The sequence below is a fragment of the Battus philenor genome, unplaced genomic scaffold, assembly GCF_028537555.1.
Source record: "Battus philenor isolate CCGP_79_NKW_IND1 unplaced genomic scaffold, ilBatPhil1.0.hap1 SCAF_15, whole genome shotgun sequence".
NCBI classification, from domain to species: Eukaryota; Metazoa; Arthropoda; class Insecta; order Lepidoptera; family Papilionidae; genus Battus; species Battus philenor.
In genome coordinates, this window is record NW_027181677.1 from 7085565 (window position 1) to 7109340 (window position 23776).

Genomic DNA, 23776 nt, shown 5'->3' on the forward strand with positions numbered 1-23776 from the left:
CTACAAACCAATATTAACTATTTTTATTTTAAACTGAATGCAACATTAATACATGGGAGCCTGCTAAAATGGTCTAAACTTACAAAATAGAATAATAGATATTATAACTCACCCTGCAAGATTTTTAATAAAAGTTTAAATGTATCGATCTTTTAAAAATTTCATTCCATTACAGGATTATTTTCGATGTAATTTAAATACATTTAAATGTTAATCTCAAACTATTTTTAAATAAGTGCATAATCCGTTTAATTCACCTGTTATGTGAATACAAAGTGTCTGGTGTGCAGTAACTTTATGGCATCGTAAAACTCGGAATAGTATTTTTAGATCAAGGCATTACTTTAGCCTCCGCTCTTCTATTTAATTGGCAAACATGAAAATTCTTACTATAAAAATAGAAGAGCTATATTTACTTTTTAATTTGTAATAACCTCTTCTGCTTTTATATCGATTACTTACTGAATATATATTGCATTACTACGAATATCGTAACGAAATTCAAGGATTACAGCTGTTTACCATATCCTCAAATATACTTTACTACTACAATTAAACTAAAATGTTCCAAATATATTGTAAGAGAAATAATGAATAAAAAAATACAAATATTTATTTATTTATTTAGAAAAGCACACCAGAAGTAGAGCTATTAAAATGGTAAAGTTAAGCATTATAACAATCAAAAAACACTGATGCACCTGCTTATTTAAAATGTGTGCAGCATTCACTATATTTATAATATACAACAGAGAATAAGTAAGAAAATCAGGTTATTATCTAATAATTACACACATATATACCAGTAATCTTTATTATGGTTTACATAGCAAAACCTTTGTGGAACGTGAACCTGGAAATTTAATTTACTCTACATTAAATCTGTAGAGGAGCGCTGCTAATTTGATTAATGTTGGCAAACTGGAAGCCACAACAACTAAAGTGTATACATAGGATGCAACATGATATGTGACCAGTGTACAATTTCACTTATGTTCGTACCTGTGATAATATACATGTAACATACGATGAAATAACATCAAAATGTACTTATAAGCTCGCTTTTAATAGCCGGAAAGCCGACTTTTAATTACACAGTTTGCGATCACTGATCCTATCTGGTCCGAACCACGCCACAACAGCCAAAACAATACACACCGCCGAAAATCGGCAGAAATGGCGTAACGAAGTGCTCTGCAAACTTTTCAAAAAGTGTGAGGGATATGTCGCAAGAAGTCGCTTTCAAACTGAACTTATTAGCAATCCATGGAATGACCGTGTGGGTACCATGATAGTATTGTATGAAAAGCGACCAGGTGTGGTGCACGGAGCTCTCGGCCCATTTAATAGGTGTAATGCATTGATGTTCACTTGCCCTGGCTAGATACCTTTTCCTACCTAACCAAATGTTAATTTAAACTGGAAACTACATTTGAAATTTAGTTAGATATACATCCTAAGAATTTAAAATAAATAGTGTCTCAACAAAATATTGGAGCAAACGCGAAAAAAATTAGGTTAAGTTTTCTACTAAATTCCGTTATTCGTTCTGCAACTTTATTACAATGGTCGGAAGTTTCTAAGTAGTACAAGAGTAACTAGAACTTCGTTTTAAGTTAGGCTTCACTCTGTCCGCTTTTAGAAATTGTAACATAAAACAATTTCTATATTACAATGCGCTGTGTATTTTAGCTTTTCAGTTTGTGCATTATTTTTTCTTTCTTCATTTTATCTTCGGTTTCCATTTTTAGTACATCTGTAGCGTTCACGTAATAACTCTTCGAATTGCAAGCCACAGAGGCCGCAATACTTTATTTTAAATCAATCTTTGGGTTTCGAATAAGATTCGACAATTTGAATTCGGAAGCCGACAGTAATGTTACCGCCGTTATTGGGGTGATTTTGTGGAGCAAATACATGAACGGGTGGTCACAACCACCCACTGAACGCATAGATTTGTGTCGCCGACTTGCCGCTGTCATTTTTCTGTAAGAAGTTAAACGGGAAAGTGTGGTTAGCCTGCATAATCCAGGGAACTATTGTATATGTATGTATAGAGGTGTTCAACACTTCCGTTACATCGAAGAAGTGGAACATGTGACCATTTCACTGTCCACAGACCACTGATCTACGCTTTTAAGGAAAAACTCGGTAAGTTGCCGTCAGTTCTAAGCGCATCTATAAAATTACTTTCATCAACGAATCGATCTTGAAGATAACAGTTTTAAAAATCATATAAGCGTTACATCTTACATAGGTTTAAGGTTTACATGGTTTTCATTTGTGTATTCAAATATTAGTAACGTTAGGCTTTCTCTTGTGTTATATGTGGTGAAAGGTTATAGGTGTAAAAAGCTTTATAGGAATGAATGATTAACTCGTTTGTCAGCAAAAGGCTTTAAAGCTTTTGCATCTTTTTCATCTTATATAAAGTATTCACTTTGAAATATGTTACACTAATAACTAACTTCTAAATAACTTCTGGTAGTACAAATTCATTAGTCTTTGTTATTTTTGAAATCATTGATATTTGGCTAGCGTATAGAACAGACAGATAAATGAGCGATACTTTCAGCCCATTAAGGCTAAATGCCTTACTAACCAATCAACCTATATAATAATTATTGTAGAGCAATTCCTTCAAATAAAGTTGGTAGTCAAATGCTGATTTGTCCGCCTTTGACTACCAACTCGCCTGATGAAAAGCGACGATGTAGCATGCAGCTAAGTATTTTATATTATTTCAGAAGAAAATAGGTTATGACGTCGGTAACTAAATAATCATTAATTAATTTTCATTGCCAATACATGCAGTTTCAACTTCTCACTTTGTTGTCTAGAATATTCCGCATTTTTATTTATTTTATTTGGATCGTACTATATCTATAGCCTAAGTGGCATCTGCAGATACTGTGGATTTGGGACCCGGTTTGAGCACAGAGCTTAAGACGTCTTATACGAGGCCTCGATGGGAGGCTTCGGCTAGAGACGCTACTCTTTACCAGATTGGAAGGCTGCCGAGATATTAGATCGGTTTGTCATAAGCTACATGGAGTGAATAAGCTCAAGGGCCAGTTGAATGAAACAGTTTTAAACGGCAAAGATATAATATTGCAAAAACAACATGTAGCTAATAACTGCGATAAAATACTTTTTGGAAATTGACTATAAAATAAATGTGTAGTGTTTCAATTTATTAAGTATTAACTCTAAAAAGGAAAAGTAATAAAAATAGGAATATTACGTCATGATGTCTATCTGAGCAACCGACACCTTGTTCAAATCAACGATAATTGGACGCGGTGGGAATGCTGAAATCCTCTTATTACTATCAAGTTGCAATTTATTGGCGGCTGGGAGATTATGGTAGAGCATTAGAGTAGTATGGTATTTATTAAATGAAAATTCTAACTTTCTTATCTCATAAAATGTCATACGTTAATATTTTTTAACATTTAATTTAAATAATCTTCAAGTATATTAAATTATACAAACACGATATAATAAATATAAACACCGCTCATGAAAATAAAAATATGTTATCAAAAAAAGATGTATTTTCGAAGCAAAAGACATGTTACATTACTACAATAGTACTTTAAAAGTGGAAAGTTTCAATATTTTTCTCCATTACAAAATACGAATAAATAATTACTTTTATGTGTGTACATACAAAAAAATAAATGGACACAAAAAAATTAATGTAGTTAGAGAAACATATGGTGAAACAATCAAATGCAAAATTAAAATTTTGTTTTAAATAAAACCCATAAGAATCTTAACGGGTAGTGAAAAACTGAACTAAAGTAGAATAATTAATTTTTTTTAATATTAAGCGATAGAACGTTGCATAGGGCATTCGCTTTTCAAAAAGGGCGGTATTTTGGCACACCTTACAATCCCGCGACGGCTAAGATATGAAAATGGACAGCTCAAAAAAGTTAATGTTTATTTAGATGTGCGTAATCACAACAATATCCATGACACGGTAATCAAGAACGACCTAAGCATAGTTCTTGTTAATAAGTATTATGAATCAACCTTTCATTACGGCAACTGCAGTGTAAAAGTTTCTGTTGTATTCGATACTATAGATGCTAGAAATAGTTTTTAATGCTTACGGTTGACGGCACTGCTATTTATTAGTGCCTATTGCCATGAAAATGAACTTCTTAGAAAATAAAATTTAACGCTAAGGCGCTTAGTCTAAACTTTACAGCTACGTTCATTATACGTTCTTTACTCCCCGTAGTGAAAGTGTCCCCGGAAGGTGGCTTGTTCTGTTATTCGATAAGCATTTAGCATCTGGAATCGGTACCTGTTTTTAAAACTAAAAAAAAAAAACATTATTAAAAATGAATTATTAAAACCAAGCTACACCTAGTGGGACTTTCAATCGGTGTAAATTCCTTTCTTTCCATAAGCAGATATGCAACCAAATTAAGGTTCGGTCCTCTTAGGTACCCTTGACTCGGAATACTAAACGGTTATTATCGGCAGATCAAATCGATTTTTTTACAAGGTGGTCTAGTCATTCTATAAGGTCTCCGCCTAAGCGATCAAAGAGCTCGGCAGCTTCCCAAACTCTAGTATGTAGCGACCTGAGCCGGGGCTTAAAAGAGAGCCTTCGAGCTTTGCCTTAAGAAGTTTTAGGCTAAGCGTCCTCTCTCCTTTAGAGCAACAGTGTAAGTCAAGTAAAAAAGGAGTGTCCGTTGGGGCGTTATTCCTTAAAATGCGTTGTTGGTGGTGGGGTCATTACTCAAAGCACGATATCTGTTGGGCCGGCGTTCTTAAAGGAGCGTCGCATGTCAAATAAGATTTTCCAAAGGAAGTCACATGCTCATAGCGTGCTATCATCGGGGCTCCAGAGTCAAGCTGTGTGATAGTATGTAACTTCTTGTGGGACAGCAACAAATGAATGATTATGGATATGCTAAAGCAATTTCCCCAATGAACACAAAAAAAAGAACATAATTAATTTAAGTGAAAAAAACTCGAACATGCCCACGCAATTGTAAGCATAATCCGTTAACTCAAGGAGATTATAAAAATAACGGGGCAATATAGTAAACAAAAAAGTTCTCTGGTACGAGTAGTCTTTTAGATGAAACAATCTACAATTATTTAATGTATCACCACTTAAAAACTTTGATAATTATGTCATATAAAAACATTAAAGGAAGAGTACAAATTAAAAGTAACTAATTGCGAATAAATTTCAATAGGGATCTTTTTCGTTTTTGCCGCCTTCTGTGACAAGAGATGGGGACTGGAAACAATCCCTTATGTACATATACTTATACATAACTGGATAAGTATCATAAAATAATTCTAGTATTTCATTAAAAATCTGACATACAAATCTAACAATATTCATTTAAAAAAATATATCTAATTATTCCGGCATTTCCAAGATATTGATACAAATTTATTTTACGAACCAGTATCTTCTATTTCGCAAATTTTTGTCGAACTTTTATGCTAATAATTGGTAAACAGGAATATTTAACATGAAAATAAAACAAATTATACCAAAAATATGTTTATTTAAATACTGACAAACTTTTTAATATCGAAATTACTAATTAATCCAAGTCAGAACATATGGATATTGGACGGAAACAAAAAATAAACTTTCATATTTTTTAACAAGAATAGTTTGCAATATACGGATACATTAATGTTGAAGCACTCTGTTATCTAATAATAATAAAATTCCAGAAATGACAAAAAACATGAACTCTTTTGACATTTATGAAAATTGTGGAATTTATTCCTGCTTTTTCTCCACGACTAAAACACCTTACGAAGCAGAGTCAAAAATAAAATGTATAAATTAAAGTTCCAGTGTTAAATAAGTGAATTTTATCTTTTATCTAAACATATGAATCGTTATATAAATCAAAAACGCAAAATGTTTTTAAAGAACGATTCTTGGGCGCTGTTACATTAGCGCAAAATTGTTGGTGGTTTAATACACAGGTTGATTAGTTTTAGGTGTAATAGCTTTAAAGGAGTAAATGTGTAATGCCAATAACTTCTGGCAGCACAGAGTTTGCTATATAGTAATACCAATCTTGGAAACGCTTTCCTTTGTTATATTATCATTGCGTTATTATTTCTGAAACCTTCGATTTTTCTATAGCGTGTATCAGACGTTGACAGAAAATGATCTATTCAATACCCCTAGCCTTTAAACCAATAGAAAATCATCCTGTATAGCCGTTAGTCACAGTGTTTACCTACATAACTTAAAGAGTATGAGAATGCATGCAGCAATACCACGGTTGTTGCTCTAGATTTAGTAGAGGAATATTTGAGTATTGCCCTGACAACATTCCATACAATATTGTTTCTTTGGTAGGCATCAGATATTAACAGATCAAATTTATCTTCCAATTTAATTATTACAAATTATACTGAAGAATTTATAATTCAAGAGAATAGAATAACAGCTAGTTGCAGAAGGCAAAGCAAATCCTAAAGGCTGCATTTACATTGTGTATTCGTTATTAGAATGGAAATTGTTGTCCCCCTAATTAATAATTTCTCAGATGTTGTAGACCTTGTGTAAGATTTTAAAGCCACCATCAAATTTTTCACTTAAATTACACTGAAATCATCCGATAACCACCTCGCGCCGCATTGTACTAACCATACAAGCAATAATATCTTCAACTTTACCAATCATTTACCTTTTAATATTTTATCATCAAGTTACTATTTCTATTTAAAACTAATATTCGAACAATCACTACCACGCCATTGTCGGTTATAATAGTTACTGAATATTGGTTTTGAAACATTTAATTAGCCAAATTACAATTAACTTTTAGAAACTATATAAAAATTCTAGAAATAAATTCCAAACAATCGTTACCAATTCATTTTCACTTATAATAATTACTAAATATTGGTTTTGAGATATTCAATTAACTAAATTCATATTTATTTTTCAAACTACGAGAAAACTAGAACCAATCGTAGAATAATCATGACAACTTCATTGTTGGCTTCAATAGTTACTAAATATTGGTTTTCAGGCCTTTAAGTAACCAAATTATAATTATCTTTTAGAAACTATAAGAATATTCTAGAACTAAAAGACGAACAATCATCACCACTTCATTTTCATTTGCAATAGTTACAGAATATTGCTCTTGAGATATTCAATTAACCAAATTCTAATTAACTTTTAGAAATAAAAGAATTTCTAGAACTAAAATCCGAACAATCGTTACCACTTCATTTTCACTTACAATAATTACTGAATATTGATTTTGAGGCCTTGAAGTAACCAAATTAAACTATAATATGAATATAAAAAAAATGAAACTATAAGAAAATTCAGTAACAAATCCGAACAATCATTACCACTTCATTTTCACTTACAATAATTACTGGATGTATTGGTTTTGAGATATTTAATTAACCCAATTCAAATTAAATTTATGAAAATACTTGAAAACTCTAGATCTATAATCCGAACAATAATATATGTTATTGTTAGTTATAATTATTACTGAATATTTGTTTTAAGAAATTTATCTAGACCATTTTGAATTAACTTTTTGAACCTAGGAGAAAATTCTAGATTTAAATCCAAACAATTATAACCACTTCATTGTTACTTACAACAATTAGTAAACATTCATTTTGGAAAGGTTTAACTGGCTAAATACACATTAACTTATAAATTAATAAAAAATTACATAACTTGTTTGGCGTAACAGGCCATAAAAATGTTTCTTAACAAACACTACCTCACCCATCGCTATTGGTTTATATATAACCAGTAATAGTGATGCATGACTTGTTCTCCACTCTGTTTTACATATTTAATGCTTTATTCTTACAAACTAGTTTCGAATCGCATTACTCTTAAATCACTTAACTTACTTTCTACAAAATTTAAATCATTCAACCTCTCCAATGTAGTCACATTTGATGGTTGTGAAACATCAGTTGTAAGAAAACTAATATCAGGATCTATTTTGTCTGATATTGGAAAACCCCAAACCTGTTTTCTTATTGTACTATTTCCGTTATTTATGTTGGGTGTATCCATTAATTCTTCTTGTCGATTTTCTTTACAAAATTTGCTAGTCAGACATTGTCTACCACTAAACGTAGTTGTTAAATCCTTTATCTGATTCAGAACCTCTGAAATTTTGTTAATGATTTGTTAGATTTATTTAAAATTAACATATATTTACACTGTCAACTATTGTATTTGATGCATATTTATCTCATTCTACCCTGGCATTTAATTTGACACATTGAAAACATCCTTATATAAATATCGTAATTAAATCTAAGTTAGTGTTTGTAAGATTAAAATCTGCCAAATCAAATTTTATGTACTACCCATATAAATAAGTAGGCAAAACTCCCGGACCTCAGCAGGTATTTTTATTATTCCTAGGATGAAAGGACTCTTGTCAACATTTGCCAGGAAGCTGCTTGTCCAAAAGTTAGAATGTCATTTGTCGGGTCAGCGAAAACCATTTTGAAAGACATTTTAAGTCTCAAACGCGATAAGTTACGATTGACGACGGGTATTACTTTAAAGGGAATGAAATTGAATTGGAAAAATAAAGGATTTACATTTTAGATACAAATTCTTACTACTTTTAGATATTATGTCATATTTCTGTAGAAAATATATATATGATTTGATATTTATAGGTATTTACCTGAAATCTGCAAACTCAATGACTCATCAAAAATATTATTATCAATTCCATATTTCATGTTATTTTCAAATTCATCTGTTTCTATCAACTTGTGCTGTTTTAAAACCGACTTCCTTATGGATTGCCGCTTCTTCAGAGGTGAATAGAAGAAGGTCTTAGAATTTTGACAGCTTCCCAATTTGAGATCAGCATTACATAAGTCATTAAATTGTGCGAGAAAACTTGAAGCATTGTCCTTTTTAGTCTTTAAATGCCTTGTTAGCTTAAACAGTGGAATATTGTTTGTGGGAGTATTAAGGTTAATTGTTCTAGCAAAAATGCTTCTTGGTGATTTTATATACGTTTCGTTATTTCTTGTACACACTGTATGTGTTTGATAGTCGCCTGTAATAAGTACATCGACATTTTCAAAAAAATCTTCATCTTTTGGCTGCTGCAACATATTTATCCTTTTTATGATTGTATAGAGAAGCTTTATACGTTTGAGGATTTGTTCAAATGTAATATTCTTTGCAGAATCAGATTTTTTGAAATTATACACGAAATCGTCTCCAGAACTTAACAAATCGCTTACAACTTTACATTCCGATTGAACTGAAAATATGAAATTTATATATGTTAATAATAAAAAAGTTCACACTCTTTAAATGTAATAATAAATCACGTAATATTAAAAATATTACCTTTTTTTAAATCAGCCATAAGAGGAAGCATTTTCTCACGTTCATTAATAGCATCAGGTTCATGTTTGTTATAGACATCAAAAAAGTCAAAGACAAGACATGCAATATTAATAATATAACAAATTTTTCCATTGTCATAGGCATTTTCTTTTATTACTTCCAATAGCATTTGGTGCATCATTTGCTTAGCTTTCTGAAATAATAAAAAATAATAAAGGTCTGGCCTGTTGCCTATTGTAAATAACTGATTAAAAAGAAGTATTAATGTCACATACATACTTCAGTTCGAAAATATGTATTAACAATTTGTACTTAGAAAAATTATAAAACATATTCTTAATATACCTCATCTCAATTTTACTTATAATTTCTAACACAGAACAAACATATTGCAAAAGCTGATGAATCTAATAAATATTCCAATTACTAATTTCTTTTGACCTGGCTTATACTGCTACCCAAGTGGCATTTTCAGACTCCGGGAGTTTAGGGGGCATAGCACCGACGGTGCTCAGCCTAAAACCTCTTTTACGGCAGGAAACCTTGAGAGATCTCGGATTCACGTCAAAGATGCCCAAGTCATTTAATCGAAATTGGGTGTGTTAAAATCCAAATGTGCAATCATAATAAAAAGTCCACAAAATGCATACCCCTGAAAATGCAGAGGGATCTACAATCAGAAATACACTATCTCTGATCTCCAACACTTCCTTATCCCAGGTGTTCTTCAGTAAAATAGAATGATGGCTCTCTGGTGCCACTATTAAAGCTGGAACTAAACGTGAATCTAAAGCTTCTAGAGTTGCAAGATTGCTTCGAATTCCTATAACTCCTGAAAAAACATGCAAAGAAATTAAACATCTAGACATATCTATTGACACAAAAAACGTTTATATAAGAGTAAACTTAATCTATTGGTAGACTATAAATTACAGCAACTTACTTTTCTGATCTGAAGAGCATGATATGGCAAATGATGCAATTTGTAACAGTCTCTCATTATGCAAATCAAATTCCTTTACAAAATTACATGTCTCTGTTGTGTCATCTTCACTTTTTGATAAACATTGACACATACCCTTGTTACGGTCATAATGTGCCTTTAAGATATCTACAGGTGATGTGTAGTGGCTAAAGCAATGAACTAACAACGCCAATAAAGCTGTATTAGTATTGGTCTCTAACATGTAAAGTGAATCTTTCAAAACATGAATGAGTACATTTACATTTGTAGGTTTAATTGGTGTTTTCAGTGATAATGTTGCATCAAATTCTATGTTAATATCACCATCAACAACTTCAGTAAATAGAGAGTTTTTTTCTCGTAATACCTGGAATAAATATTTCCTTTGTTATTTATTTATAAAGTATACATGAAAGTGCATATATTTTAGCTTTTTCTACAATAAACAAGCGACGAATTCAGGGTTCATCCCTAAATATGTATAAATAACAAAAACATAACTAATGTGATACATGAAATATTATAGGTAAAAAACCACATGTTACTTTGAATAATGAAAATAATTAAAATAATTCTGTTTACAGTATAGTCAGTGTTGAATACAAACAAAAATAGTAATTGTGGCAAATCTTCAGAGGTTTAACTATTTTATGAAGATTGGTTAGGTCTTTTTATTGACACCTGTTAAAAAGAGAGCATATACAAAAGTACTGTATTTTAATTCATATCCTCTTTATTCTGTAATGATAATTCATATTTCAATCAACGGATTTTAAAATAAACTAGTACTTCAAACAATGCACTGAAATTTATTACTGCATACAACTTTAACCAAACATTTTAAAATAAACTACTATGCAAATTTAATATTTGGGGTATAGGCTGCTCTATCATACATTCGGCTTAAAGTTGATTTATTTTGAGACAGTCTGTATATTATTACGAAATGGTCATGTTATGGTCATCGAATAAATGAATACATTTTCAAAAAAGACTATTCATGTATATTATTCTACAATGTGCATTTTCAAATATGTGTATTCACACAAATTTTCATTTACTCTATGTATTGCTAAATGTAATAAATATCCATTGTATACATACCACTTGACATCTAACTTTTATAACATGTTGATCATTCGGCAAACAATACCTGCACAATGTCATAGCCGATAACAATAATTCATCTATTGATGTATGTAAAGTACCTAAGCAATCAATAACCTGCAATGTAATAAAAGATTCAAATGGCAGGAACTTAAATGTAAGTATATCTAAGTAAAAATATATATGAATTAATTTGAAAATAATGATTTGAGCTGTAAAAATAGGAGGACTTAATACTACTAAAACAAATAAAACAATAATCAATGTAAAAAAGTAAGAAGAATTCTGTTTAAAAAAATGTATTAACAATTATTAAATGGGACTTAAGGTTAAGGAGTCCATACCATGCACCAGACAGTATAGCATAGATGTTTTACAACCCTGGTGGACAGATAACAAAAAGATTGCTTCTGTGGTCTAGCAGTTTTTGAGTGAGAAAATGGAGAGACAAGTGCAATAGGATAGATCATTTTTTCAAAGGGTTCACAACACTGCTTATAGATAGAAGTTAGAACTTTATTGGAACATGTTGGGAAATTTATGGAGGGTACCTAAGTCCAGCAATTGATATTTATTAGCTATAAATAATAATGATGAATTTTCGAGTATTTACTGGACAGGAATAATCACCTCATTCTTCCATCCATCACATAACTCCTCTGGATCTTTGTTAACATTAGAAAATAAAATTATTAACTTTTTCAAGTTATCAAATGCTTGATCAATCCAATTAACAAAGTGCAGAGGTGTTGCATAGATAGAATCATCAAAACAATTGTTATGTCTATTTTCTGACTGTAATTCCTCCAAACTTTTCTTAATTGCAACTACTCTATTACAACACCATGAGAGTCTTTCTAAAGTACTTTCGCGACTTTCCTGGAAATTAATAATAAAAATATATACATTAAAAAACTTCTGTTGAATAAGGCTAGAAAAGACATTTAACATGTTTTTTGTTTATTGTGTTCTGTTAAATGTAAATATAATAATCAAAAATATGTATTCTTCAATGGATCTAAACAAAGTTATAAAAGTAACACTTAATTTTATTAATAACCTACCAGCAAAAGCACTTTCTTTTCTTGTTCTAAATTAAAAATATCAAACAATAACAAATAACATTTGTTTATTTGGCTAATACATAGCCGAAACAGACTGTTGATTTTATTAACATCTTCTTGAAATTGGTCATTTTTCAATAACGTTACTATATTACAATTAAGTTTATTCAGGAGAGGATAAAGTTTAACAATAAAGGTTTCCTGAAAAAAGCAAAATTTTATTTTAAACATGAAAATAAATCATTCACATAAATGTCATCAAGAAACCTACCAATACCAGCTTAGTAGCGAGTTGGATATTTTCAGGTAATTCTTGATAAAGGTTTAGAATTTTATCATCCATTTTAATAAATCTCTTTGATTACAAAAGATATTTAGCAATCTTGTACAATAATAAAGCGTTATAAAACTTATTTTCCTTTATTACTCTAAAACCAAAGGATTTAAGCAATTATAAATGTCATGTATTTTATTTATAATTAGATACAAGTACAATAGCTCGATAATTTAAAAGAAAAAACGTTAAATTTGACGTTTGGTAAAAAGTTCTTTAAAAAAAACATTGAGTTGGGTATACGCAGTTTATCAGCTGTTTATTAATACCTACCGCTTTACTGGTTCATAAAATTTTAAATTAAATACTATTTTAATTTGAACCACTACTTTAGTTTTTAAAACCTTTATTATTAAGATTTAAATACAATAGGTACCAGAATAAAAAAACGCCTTCCGCCACGGAGGGAAGTATATGCATTGTACATCTCTGGATTTCGAATAGATTGTTTTATGAAAATAAAGCATGCAAATCCACAAAAAGGTAATTTCTTCCGTATTTTACAATAATTGAAATGTTAAATTAAATTTTTATTAATAAACTTTGTCATTGGACTCGTAAAGAGATTTTTTTTTATGAAAGAGTAAATTTCCGCAAATCGCATCATTAAATATTAGAGACTAATCTATTTAATATTGAATGATTTTTAATATTTAAATATTTAGAATTTGTGTTAAAAAAGAAGCATGGATCAACATCATGTTTAAGCTGTTGTATTAATATCCTATGGTAATTCTTTACAGGAATCTGTTCTGTCATCTCTTGAGTTTTAATCATTGATGAAGATTGCACTAATTTATTTTTGGAAAATAAACAGTAATAACTTTGAAAGTACTTTAAAATGAGTGAATTAGTTTGGGGTATTAAAAACGGTGACATAGATCAGGTTAAAGACATCGTGGAAAACAATGTAAAACTTTTGTTATTAATTCTAGTACAGATGATTTTGTAAATGTACATTATTTTGAAATTATTAAAATTTTCTTTTCTCGCTGATATAAAATTTAAGTTAAACTGAAAATTATTACAATAATTTGGTATTGTACTAATTTTGATCGCATGCATTTTATTGTATTAGCCTCAATTAATTTCTTTTTAGAAAATTGACGTCAATGCACTTATTGATGGCCGGGTACCCCTTCACTATGCTGCCGATTATGGCCAAACAGCAGTATTAAACTATTTGTTAGACAAAGGTGCTGATCCTAATGTAAGTAATAATTTAAAACAATGACACATTTGTTTTTCTATCTATAGCTTAAATTTTTCCTGATTTATTGTTATTATATTGTGACATAATGCACATTAAAACACTTATTGCACTTTTATCAAAGTTAACAAGAGATGTTTTATTTATGAAAATTGTGATATAGATGTAACTTCTACAATAAAAAATATTAAAATTTTTACAAAATTATATGAAATTGAAAATAAGGGTTTGTCTGTTTTTAAAATTTGAAGCATTCTTATTAAATGTAGTAATAGTAGTAGTAATTAGTATATGATTTTGTATCATTTATATTAGTTCATAAAATTATTTGGAAATCTCTTGAGATAGGTTCTAGCATAATTATTTATTGTGTTATACAATCTCTTTACAATTTCACATTTATTAATTTTTTTATAGATGGTTGATAAACATGGAATTTCCGTAATATTAGCAGCAATTTGGGAGGGCCATACTGACTGTGTAAAAACATTATTAAAACATGTAAGAATATATATTTTTTTTAATTTACAACACTTGGGTCAACAATTCTTACTAAAGATTTTTTCAGGGCGCTTCAAAGAATGGGAAAACGCCAGATGGTACACCTTATATAGAAGCTGCAGAAAAAGACGAAATCAAAGAACTACTAACATAAAAAGAGTTATGTAACTTCAAATCAATTAAGTATTCTCATAAAACGCTCACATTCTTATTTTTTTTAAGCTAAGATGAAATCAAATTATGGTTGAACAAGGAATTAATCATCATATTTTTACATGCATTTATTTATATTGCAAGGAATTATTTTTATATGCTCAACATATGAATGAAAAACATATGTTTAGGCTGCGTCCATTAGTATCAATGTGTATTACTAACAGTCTGTATGGTGGTAGAAAAAATGCCTTACAACTGTAAACATTTTGCACTAAATATATATAAGATGAAGTAATATTTATCATTTGCTATGGCACCTATTTTCCAAGGGCCTATAACATGTAGCCATTAAATTATTTATATTAAGGTGTGTTAACCCCAAAGGGCCACAAATAAGATGTAATTTTATTGCTAAAATAAAAGTATAAACAACATTTTATATTTTATTTCATAGTTAAAATAGTTTAAAATAAATTACATTATTTTGTTTCTAAATATATAAATATGAGAGCTTCACTTTGAGTGATATAAGTAAATTAGGAAGATACAAACATATTTGAATCTAAAGTTCCCCATCACCTGTAGTATACTTCTTGTACTTGCTTCTTGATGGTGGGCAATAGCATGCATTCATCTGTGCATCTAAATAAGACTTACAGCCGAGTGTAAGTGTTCCAGTGAACAATAATTTAGCAGCAGCTTTACAACCTGAAAAAAAAAGAGTATGAAGGAGTTGCATATAAGAAACCTACCACTTTTCTTTGCCCTTTCATGTGGCATATATCCCACATACTGCTGATTTTGATCACTAACAAGTGTTATTTACCCATTGAATTGACAGATAATAGATAAACAACCAGTTTTGAGGCGTCATTATGCAGCCTTAGAGTCCTTGAGTATAATAAAGTAACAGTTCATACTTTATTATTTCTATAGGTTAGGAAGCCACCAAGCTTATCCAAGATGCTTGAGTGGGCTCTTGAGCCATGGAGCTTTAGAACTATGTACTTCAGCTTATTTACTAAAGATTCTTATCATACCTGATTGAGAGTTAAAGACAATGTGATGGGTGCAATAATATACATATAGGTAACAAACAGGAATATTAGCTACCAATATCTACAATTTGCTAATGAGATATGTACCCTAAAACTCTGATGCAGAATGAGCACAATGACATTTGGTTGCAGAAACCAGCCAGTTTAGAAATTTACCTTAAAATAAAATAATACTGTTTATTCTCAATATATAAATATTAGTGTATTCTGCTTTAAAGCTGTAATATCTCAGTACAATATTTGGATATTAAATTTTTTTTCTTTATAGTTTTATGTTATACTGATATAATATATATGGTTATATTATTATGTGAAAAACATTTTGGTCCTCTAATTGGTGAAAGAATATAAAATAAACATTTATGAATAAATATTATTAAATATGTAAAGTTATAATTTTTCGCCACAAAACGAATAAAGTACTTACTATAAAGGCCAAAATAAATGTTGTGTACCAGACAATGCTCTCACAATAGGATCCCAGATTATAGATTGATATATACTAAATGTGCAATTACAATAAATATATATATATATATATACATATATATATATATATATATATATATATATACATATATATATATATATATATATATATATACATATATATATATATATATATATATAATATCTTAAAATATATTTGTGTGTGTGTATGTGTACAATCCCATTGAGTTTCTTTTTCATTTATTATCCAAATAAGTAGTGGACTCAAAATACCCTTCATAAGAAATACAATTTGTCATAAGTTGAATAATTTTTAAATTTGAAAAAAAAAATTATCCTGTATTGTTGATATAATCTGAAACCTAACCTAAAATATTTTTTAATAATAATTGACTAAATGAAAAAAATATAACTTGATACTACACTATACATTTGTGTAGTTACTTAATTTACAGTTTCAAAGCAAATTTGTTTGTTCTTTAATCCTTGCCAAGGTTCTTATGAATTCAGCAATCAGGTATTGAACTTTGTTTTGGAATTATCAACCAGAGTTATATACTGAGGGAGGTGTGCCTTTCACAATACAGTTCAATAGTGTGTTCAATGTAATATTGATTTGTTAAATACAATAAATTTATACATATTCTTAAAAATATATTTTAAGCTGAGAAATGTTATTCTCATTCATAAAGATATTTTTTTTACACTAATGAAAAAATAGAGAAAACAATGAATATTGATATTTTACCTTTGGTTATGGTATCACCTGCTATATTAACAGATTTATATGTTTCACAGTAATTATATAAACACCTCTTGAATTCTAAGTCACATATTTCTTTTCCACTGTTACAAGTGTCATAACATAAGTCATGAGTTTCACAACATTTTGTCATCTCTTCTAGTGGCAGATATTCAGATGAGATTTCAAAACCTAAAGAACCACACCCATCTGATTTCGGTGTGTGATTTTTGTTTCGCACTGGCTTCTGACCTGTAACATTTAATAAATTAGAACCCTAAATGAAATTTTACCCTTATTATTGTTTATTTTATTATATGTGTAAAAGGCAAACAATAGTTATATACAGTGTGATTGGTAATAATGTGGTGTAAAAGCTATAAATGGGTAAATGTATAGCACATTTTGCATTATAAATAATGAATAAAGTAATGATAATGTAAATTAAGAAAAAGCATAAGATAACCACATATTAAAATTAATTAATGTTAACATTTTGTCCCTGCAGTCTTTGTAACACCAGAAGTTATTGGCCTGAAGAATTCCAATAGAGAAGATAAATTAATTTAAAAAAATTCAAAGTGATTACTTGATGCAATGTGATGGTAATGAGTGTAAATTTTATTAAAACTTTGCTGTTATTTTAACTATATGTATACCTCTCAAAAGTTTTTAAAACTTATGGCCAATAATCCTGTACATTGTAAAACAAAAAGTATATTAGCAAAACGATAAAAATAAAATTAGGTTTTCCTTACCGCCGGGACAACTATAAATACAATTTTCTTCAACAGCTGCATCAAAAACATCATGTAAAGATCTAAACTTCTCTGCTACAGTAATCACATTACGAAACATATCACCGAACACTGACTCCGCTGATAAAACAGCATCTTTCAAGTTTTTTAATATATTTGATCCTACGCCTGAATATGCGTAAGCAACAAATGTTAAAATATATATGAAAATTTTTCTATACGGAATATCCATTTCTTCTAATTACTTTTTGGCATTTTTTTTTTTTGACTGACTAAATATTTTCTACGCCAAATTGTCTTAGTTGTACATAATTCAAAGTACTTTATTTAAAGTCTGACGTGTCCCTAAATGATACGATTATATTCAATAGGTTAAGGTTTACCACACAAATCCGAAAATAACTTCTTACATATACTTTGCTCTGAAATATAAACATTACGTTAATCAGTTGACATTTGTTGTAACTGACAGTATTTCAATTGTTACCCATAACTGCAACGAAGCTGCTAAAATAAATGTCATCAGAAAAATATCGCAATCACAACAAATGTTTTTAGCTTAATATAGTTTGCAATGTTTCAAAAATGACCACCTGTAAAGTAGGGGTGTATAAATATATAGACAATTAATGAACAATATTTTATTCGCACACTGCCATTTAACATTAATAGTCGATGCGGTGATATTCTTCTTCTATGAAGATATTGTTATTACATATTTATTACTTCAACTTATTTCTACGCATGAACATACAGTATAATAATATAGTTTTCATTAAAATTGTTCTATTTTCATAACAGTAACGTCTTTTTTATTTTATAAATATCGTGATGTAATTTCATATTCTCACAGATTTTGAACGGATACAAAATGAAATTTTCGATGATAAGATTTTACTTATCAATACTACAACTAAAGCGGCTAAAATTATTCGTAGTATCAAATAAATATTGAATATAAGTAACAACTTAATTATTTAACTTTTTTAAATATGTCATCACCATTTGTGGACGTAAATAATTATTGTAAAATTAAATTTAACACTAAATGGGTAATTATAAAATTAAATAATGTCCTTTTTATTATTAGATGAAATAGAAAATTATTCATTCAGTCCATTAAATAATAAATTCATTAAATAATAAAACCAAATTTCTGAACGCTACATTACAGAATATTTGGATATCCGGTAGCCATGTTAGTTTAAAAAGTTATCCTTTTCCGTTTTGTTGTCGTGAAAATGACGGGCTTTAGTAATAAGGTGAGATCAAAAAATAGTTTTCTTATATTTTTGAACTTTATTTTTGATTTATTTTGTTAAAATTTATAATGATAATAATTATCTTCTGTGTGTAGTGAAAAATGTTCGTTAATATTTCTTAAATCACACTTTGTAGTTATAATACACGTGCTTAACATTAACTTTGTAAATGATAGCAACAAATAAATTTTCTCAAAAGTTTTATGGTGAAATTTAAAAATTAAACGCCTAATAAAGGAGTTTATAATGATATAATTCTTGTATATAAAAATGAGAACTTGCTTCTTTTTGAGGTTATATGTTTAGGTATCCGGTATACAACCGATATGTATGTGACCAATCATATATGACCAAAAATTTATATTTCAGGCCATAGTCATCGATGGCCGCGGCCATCTGCTTGGCCGCCTGGCCGCTGTTATTGCAAAAGTTTTATTAGAAGGAAACAAAGTAGTAGTTGTTCGATGTGAACAACTAAACATCTCTGGCAACTTTTTCAGGTTAGTTTCTTGGTTCACGTTTACGTTATTATTAATCAGTTTTCTAAATGATGTGTTATTTTTGGGTAATTTGCGACTGAACGTCCACATGTTGCTGCTTTTAAATTCTGATTTATTTAACACTACTTCAGCTCTTCATTATATTAATAAATATGTTTATTAAACGATGCTGTTTTTTAGGAACAAGCTGAAGTTCATGTCATTCCTGCGTAAGCGTTGCAATGTGAACCCAGCTCGTGGACCATTTCACTTCAGAGCACCATCCAAGATTCTGTGGAAAACAGTCAGAGGTAACAGTATAATTAGTAAAAAATTGTATTCATTAGGAACTAAAGTTAAGTGTTGGTTTGTTATAGAAAGTACTTTTAAACCATTATTGTATGAGATGAGATACAACTTGGTGTGCAGACAGACTGTAAATAGTTTTGTTAATTTATCTATTAGTAACTCATTAAAGCTCAGTGATTTCCTTAAAAAAATAATTGGGCTAATATATACTTGATAATCTCATCTCTACTGATTACCTGGTATTCATTTCAAGGTTGGATACCTTAAGAGATATAAAATAATATTTCAATTGATATTTTTGTAGGATTTTAAATGAATATGTAATTTTTGTTAAGGAGTAGATAAATGACCACAGCATATGCTATTAGACTATTATTGTCACTATAAAGGCACTCTTATCATTTTTTCTCAGCTCACTATAAGTGCTTAAAAATAAATATTTAGATATTTGCCATGATCCCATTCAAACAAAATGTTTTGGAACAAACTAATGATGCATAGCATTCTTACAATAAATAATTAATAAGTAGGTACATGAAGAATAATATTTACATACTAACTTTTTAAATTACATTTAAGTACATAGATAATATTACATTATTGTTTATACCACATTATTGTTGTGGTTTCCTGTCATTTAAAATGCAATTAGCATCCAGCATTTTTTAAGGTTGTTTTTATATGTAATATTATTAGCAATCCTTAATCGGTTGAGTAATAAAAATAATAACACAAATAGTAATGCTTTTTCCATAAAATAAATGGTTATTTTAACATTGTTTAGTAAAGTTTATTCTTTGTGGTTCCAGTAATTCTTTGTAATAATACAATTAAACTAGTTATACAATGTAATTACATAATTGTTTATAATAATATAAAACACTCATGATTATTTAATATTTTACCTACATTATTTGATGTTTATGATAGAAAAACAAATTATGAAGTAAATTGTCTTAAATTTTAGAATTAATTGCTTGAAAATGTTTTTCCTTAAATGTGTGTGAATTTCCAGGAATGATTCCTCACAAGACTGAGCGTGGAAAGGATGCTCTTAGAAGACTTAGAGCATATGATGGATGCCCACCTCCTTATGATAACCGCCGTCGTGTAGTAGTACCTGCTGCTCTCAGAGTCTTCTGTCTTAAACCTGGCCGCAAGGTAGTCTAACACTTTTCTTTAATACATTTCATTATTGCAATAATTTGTCACAGGCTCAATATTATGAAATATATTACTAATAACTTTTAAATTATTGCTAAATAAAAACCCTTTGCAATCAAATTTAATGAAACTTTTTTTAAATCTTAAAGTTATTTAGGCATTATTAAGATGTGACCACAGCTGATGATTTTTAATGAGATACTAATAAAATTAAGAGTAATGTTTGGTAGCATCTGCAAAAAATCATCTAAAAACCAGAAGTAACTACTTGCTTGTTATAATTTTTTTTTTATTTAAACTTAATACAAACAATATTTGTAGAAATTTATCATAATAATATTGATGGATTTTAAATTGTGTATGTGTTTGTTAATGTATTTTATGAATAAAAATAGTAGTTTTGTATACTGTTTCTTTATAAATTATAATTATTTGGAGTTTAATTATTATTAATATTGAGTAATTTGCTAGCCTAAGCTTTGTTTTAGCTTTTTTTTTTAATTTTTAACTGAATGTATTTTAAATTACAATTATTTCAGTACTGTCATGTTGGACGTCTATCTCACGAAGTAGGATGGAAGTACCGTGACGTCGTCCGTAAATTAGAGGACAAGAGAAAGTTCAAGGCCATCCACAAAATCGCCTTTGAGAGAAGACTTAAGGTATATTCTAATAATGTTTGCTTCATTGTTCCGATCTTCAACAGTAATTCTTGTTAGTTCCTATTTTCCTTTTCGGCCGTTAGACGCACATTGACTTCCCGCGACCTTAATTATGTTGTCAGTCCACCTAGTAGAGAGCCTGCCTGCCTATGCTGTGTTAACTGGCTTGTAGTTGCCACTTGAGAACCATTTGGCCCCAACAGTCATTGAACATGAGCAATGTGGGGCACATTGCCATCCAATCCGTTTAGCTTAAAAATTCAATCAGTCCCCCTGGCTGGAGAAAAAAAAGATTTTACTTCAAAAATTTTTAATACAATACCTATACCTATGCAAATGATGATTATTCAACTTACCTACATTATTTGAATGAAATGAAAAAACTTTCAAACTGATTTTATAATTATTACTGTTGCCAATTTCCTGGAGTTATTGAAGTACTTAAGTTTATTATTTATTTCCAGAAAATCACGAAGGAGGCTGGTGAGAAGGTGGCCAAGGTGACGGCGCCGTTCACATCCGTCATCCAATCCTATGGATACAATTAACATTTAAGAACATTATAAAAAATTGAACCTCTGAAGTTTCAACTTTGGTTTTATTTTTCTCTATTAGGACAAAGATCATCATTAATATTTTCTAAATAAATTGTATAGATTCCTTATTAATGCTATTGCATTAAAAAACATTATACAAGGATCATCGTATTTAATGTGATCTACCTTTTAAATAGATTTTCAAAATTAAATAAAGTACCTGTCGATGAATAAGGCACATCGACCTTTGTAAAGACGATCTGCTAATTTCGGCTTCGTAGAGCACTATCTCTGTCCCACGCTACCTTTGTGACGTTTTGTCAGTCATATTTCGTGCGACAGAGATAACGCTCTAAGAAGCCGGAATTAGCCGATTATATCTTTTTAAAGGACAATGTGCAATATTTATTGCCGAGTACTGTATGTAGCAGTAAATACTACAAAAGAAGTTGTCAATTTTGTAATATTCCGAGTTTAAAAATAGAATAAAGCAAGATTCTCCATTTGGTAAACTACTTTGTGATGAGAAGTAATATATTACCCCTCACACAGCCAGCGGCATATTATGATAACTATTTCTATTGGATAATGTAATTTGCATTAACTGTTTTCAGTGTGCTTGGTTATTTCAATTTATGGTTGAGGATGGCCGAACAACTAATAAATAATTAAAATACCATAGTAATACATAAGTGATTTAGATTAAACAACAATCAATGCAAGAATGCGTCAAATCAAATGAATATAAATCAATCTAAACACCGAAATTTATAATGGAACAGTGTTAGACGAGTCAACAAGTATATGACGCTCGTTTTTTTGGACCAAAATGGTATTTGCAGTTTCATTTGTTTGAGGTGGCGGGCGCCTAACCTAAGACTTCTACGTTTCGGCTAATTTTTGTTTATGCACGAGTTTTTACTGGTAAAATAAAGTATCATTTTTGTTTATGCGAGCACATTCAATCTTTTTAAAAACGCACCAGTTGGAATAAAGGATTAAATCGCACAATTTCTTAGGTTTATATTTCTGAATTCACTGTTAATTATGAACACTTTCAAACTGTTTGACCTGAAGCCTCCAGCTCTTCTACTAAGTCGGTCTAGCTTCACTTTTTCGATTCTTTTCCACTTATTCCATTACAAAGAGGTCATTCAGAGTAAGTTGAACATCAAATTCCATTAAGTGTACAAACGTACAATGTAATCGTTTATATTGTCGCGGCTCGCAGTATGTTTGATTTGTTTTGGTAATAAAACTTCCAAATGTGTCAAATTTCTTTGTTAGACCGCCACCGGCCTAAACACTGACCAAAGGCGGCTGTTCGCTTCTAAAGGGAGATTAAAAAGCCTATTTCTGGTGAGCTGCAGTCAAAAAATTACTCAACACGTGTTTCACCCCTCCACGGGGCATCTTCAGGAGTTATGTTACACCGATTAGTGCCAAACACAGAGTGACTCTGTACTCTCTGCATACGCATTTATCAGCGGGCTGGCGGGCGGTGCATTTCGTTGAACGACTACCACTGCATGTGCGGAAGTGGCTAAATATTGGTCCTTTTCTTACTTAGGATGGACTTCCGCGAGGTAACGCCTGATTCCATTAGATATCTATACAATTTTAGAGCTACAAAAAAAGAGC

The 23776-nt window shown here is 29.9% G+C and overlaps 4 protein-coding genes across 4 annotated transcripts; 2 read left to right on the forward strand and 2 right to left on the reverse strand.

The window, feature by feature from the left end:
• Nucleotides 1-7724: 7724 nt before the first annotated feature.
• LOC137918854 (serendipity locus protein alpha-like) lies at nt 7725-12897 on the reverse strand. The gene is made up of 9 exons (XM_068761779.1): nt 12786-12897; nt 12515-12715; nt 12081-12329; nt 11448-11567; nt 10323-10710; nt 10030-10211; nt 9380-9572; nt 8697-9290; nt 7725-8163 (listed from the first exon to the last, which is right to left on the reverse strand). Exons 1-9 carry the CDS (start codon nt 12855-12857, stop codon nt 7853-7855), a joined length of 2310 nt encoding a protein of 769 aa, XP_068617880.1. The 5' UTR covers nt 12858-12897; the 3' UTR covers nt 7725-7852.
• Nucleotides 12898-13603: 706 nt separating this feature from the next.
• LOC137918702 (myotrophin-like) lies at nt 13604-15167 on the forward strand. The gene is made up of 4 exons (XM_068761579.1): nt 13604-13758; nt 13948-14058; nt 14476-14559; nt 14627-15167. Exons 1-4 carry the CDS (start codon nt 13690-13692, stop codon nt 14711-14713), a joined length of 351 nt encoding a protein of 116 aa, XP_068617680.1. The 5' UTR covers nt 13604-13689; the 3' UTR covers nt 14714-15167.
• Nucleotides 15146-18176, reverse strand: GXIVsPLA2 (phospholipase A2 group XII). The gene is made up of 3 exons (XM_068761578.1): nt 17724-18176; nt 16972-17217; nt 15146-15423 (listed from the first exon to the last, which is right to left on the reverse strand). The coding sequence occupies exons 1-3, from the start codon at nt 17953-17955 to the stop codon at nt 15278-15280; spliced, it is 624 nt and encodes a 207-aa protein (XP_068617679.1). The 5' UTR covers nt 17956-18176; the 3' UTR covers nt 15146-15277.
• Nucleotides 18177-18889: 713 nt separating this feature from the next.
• Nucleotides 18890-22189, forward strand: RpL13A (ribosomal protein L13A). Its single transcript, XM_068762008.1, has 6 exons — nt 18890-18985; nt 19355-19485; nt 19666-19775; nt 20789-20934; nt 21477-21599; nt 22064-22189. Exons 1-6 carry the CDS (start codon nt 18965-18967, stop codon nt 22145-22147), a joined length of 615 nt encoding a protein of 204 aa, XP_068618109.1. The 5' UTR covers nt 18890-18964; the 3' UTR covers nt 22148-22189.
• Nucleotides 22190-23776: the final 1587 nt, after the last annotated feature.

What these genes read in the sequence shown, in the direction of transcription:
- RpL13A (XM_068762008.1), top strand. Translation starts at nt 18,965, where the DNA reads ATGACGGGCTTTAGTAATAAG. An exon ending in TGACGGGCTTTAGTAATAAG is followed by an intron (nt 18,986 to 19,354) that starts GTGAGATCAAAA and finishes TTTATATTTCAG; the next exon opens with GCCATAGTCATCGATGGCCG. An exon ending in TCTGTGGAAAACAGTCAGAG is followed by an intron (nt 19,776 to 20,788) that starts GTAACAGTATAA and finishes GTGAATTTCCAG; the next exon opens with GAATGATTCCTCACAAGACT.
- GXIVsPLA2 (XM_068761578.1), bottom strand. Translation starts at nt 17,955, where the DNA reads ATGGATATTCCGTATAGAAAAATTTTCATATATATTTTAACATTTGTT. An exon ending in TATTTATAGTTGTCCCGGCG is followed by an intron (nt 17,218 to 17,723) that starts GTAAGGAAAACC and finishes TAAATGTTACAG; the next exon opens with GTCAGAAGCCAGTGCGAAAC. An exon ending in AGGTGATACCATAACCAAAG is followed by an intron (nt 15,424 to 16,971) that starts GTAAAATATCAA and finishes TTTTTTTTTCAG; the next exon opens with GTTGTAAAGCTGCTGCTAAA.
- LOC137918702 (XM_068761579.1), top strand. Translation starts at nt 13,690, where the DNA reads ATGAGTGAATTAGTTTGGGGTATTAAAAACGGTGACATAGATCAGGTT. An exon ending in ACAAAGGTGCTGATCCTAAT is followed by an intron (nt 14,059 to 14,475) that starts GTAAGTAATAAT and finishes ATTTTTTTATAG; the next exon opens with ATGGTTGATAAACATGGAAT. An exon ending in TAAAAACATTATTAAAACAT is followed by an intron (nt 14,560 to 14,626) that starts GTAAGAATATAT and finishes AGATTTTTTCAG; the next exon opens with GGCGCTTCAAAGAATGGGAA.
- LOC137918854 (XM_068761779.1), bottom strand. Translation starts at nt 12,857, where the DNA reads ATGGATGATAAAATTCTAAACCTTTATCAAGAATTACCTGAAAATATC. An exon ending in GTGATGGATGGAAGAATGAG is followed by an intron (nt 11,568 to 12,080) that starts GTGATTATTCCT and finishes ATTACATTGCAG; the next exon opens with GTTATTGATTGCTTAGGTAC. An exon ending in TATGGCTGATTTAAAAAAAG is followed by an intron (nt 9,291 to 9,379) that starts GTAATATTTTTA and finishes TCATATTTTCAG; the next exon opens with TTCAATCGGAATGTAAAGTT.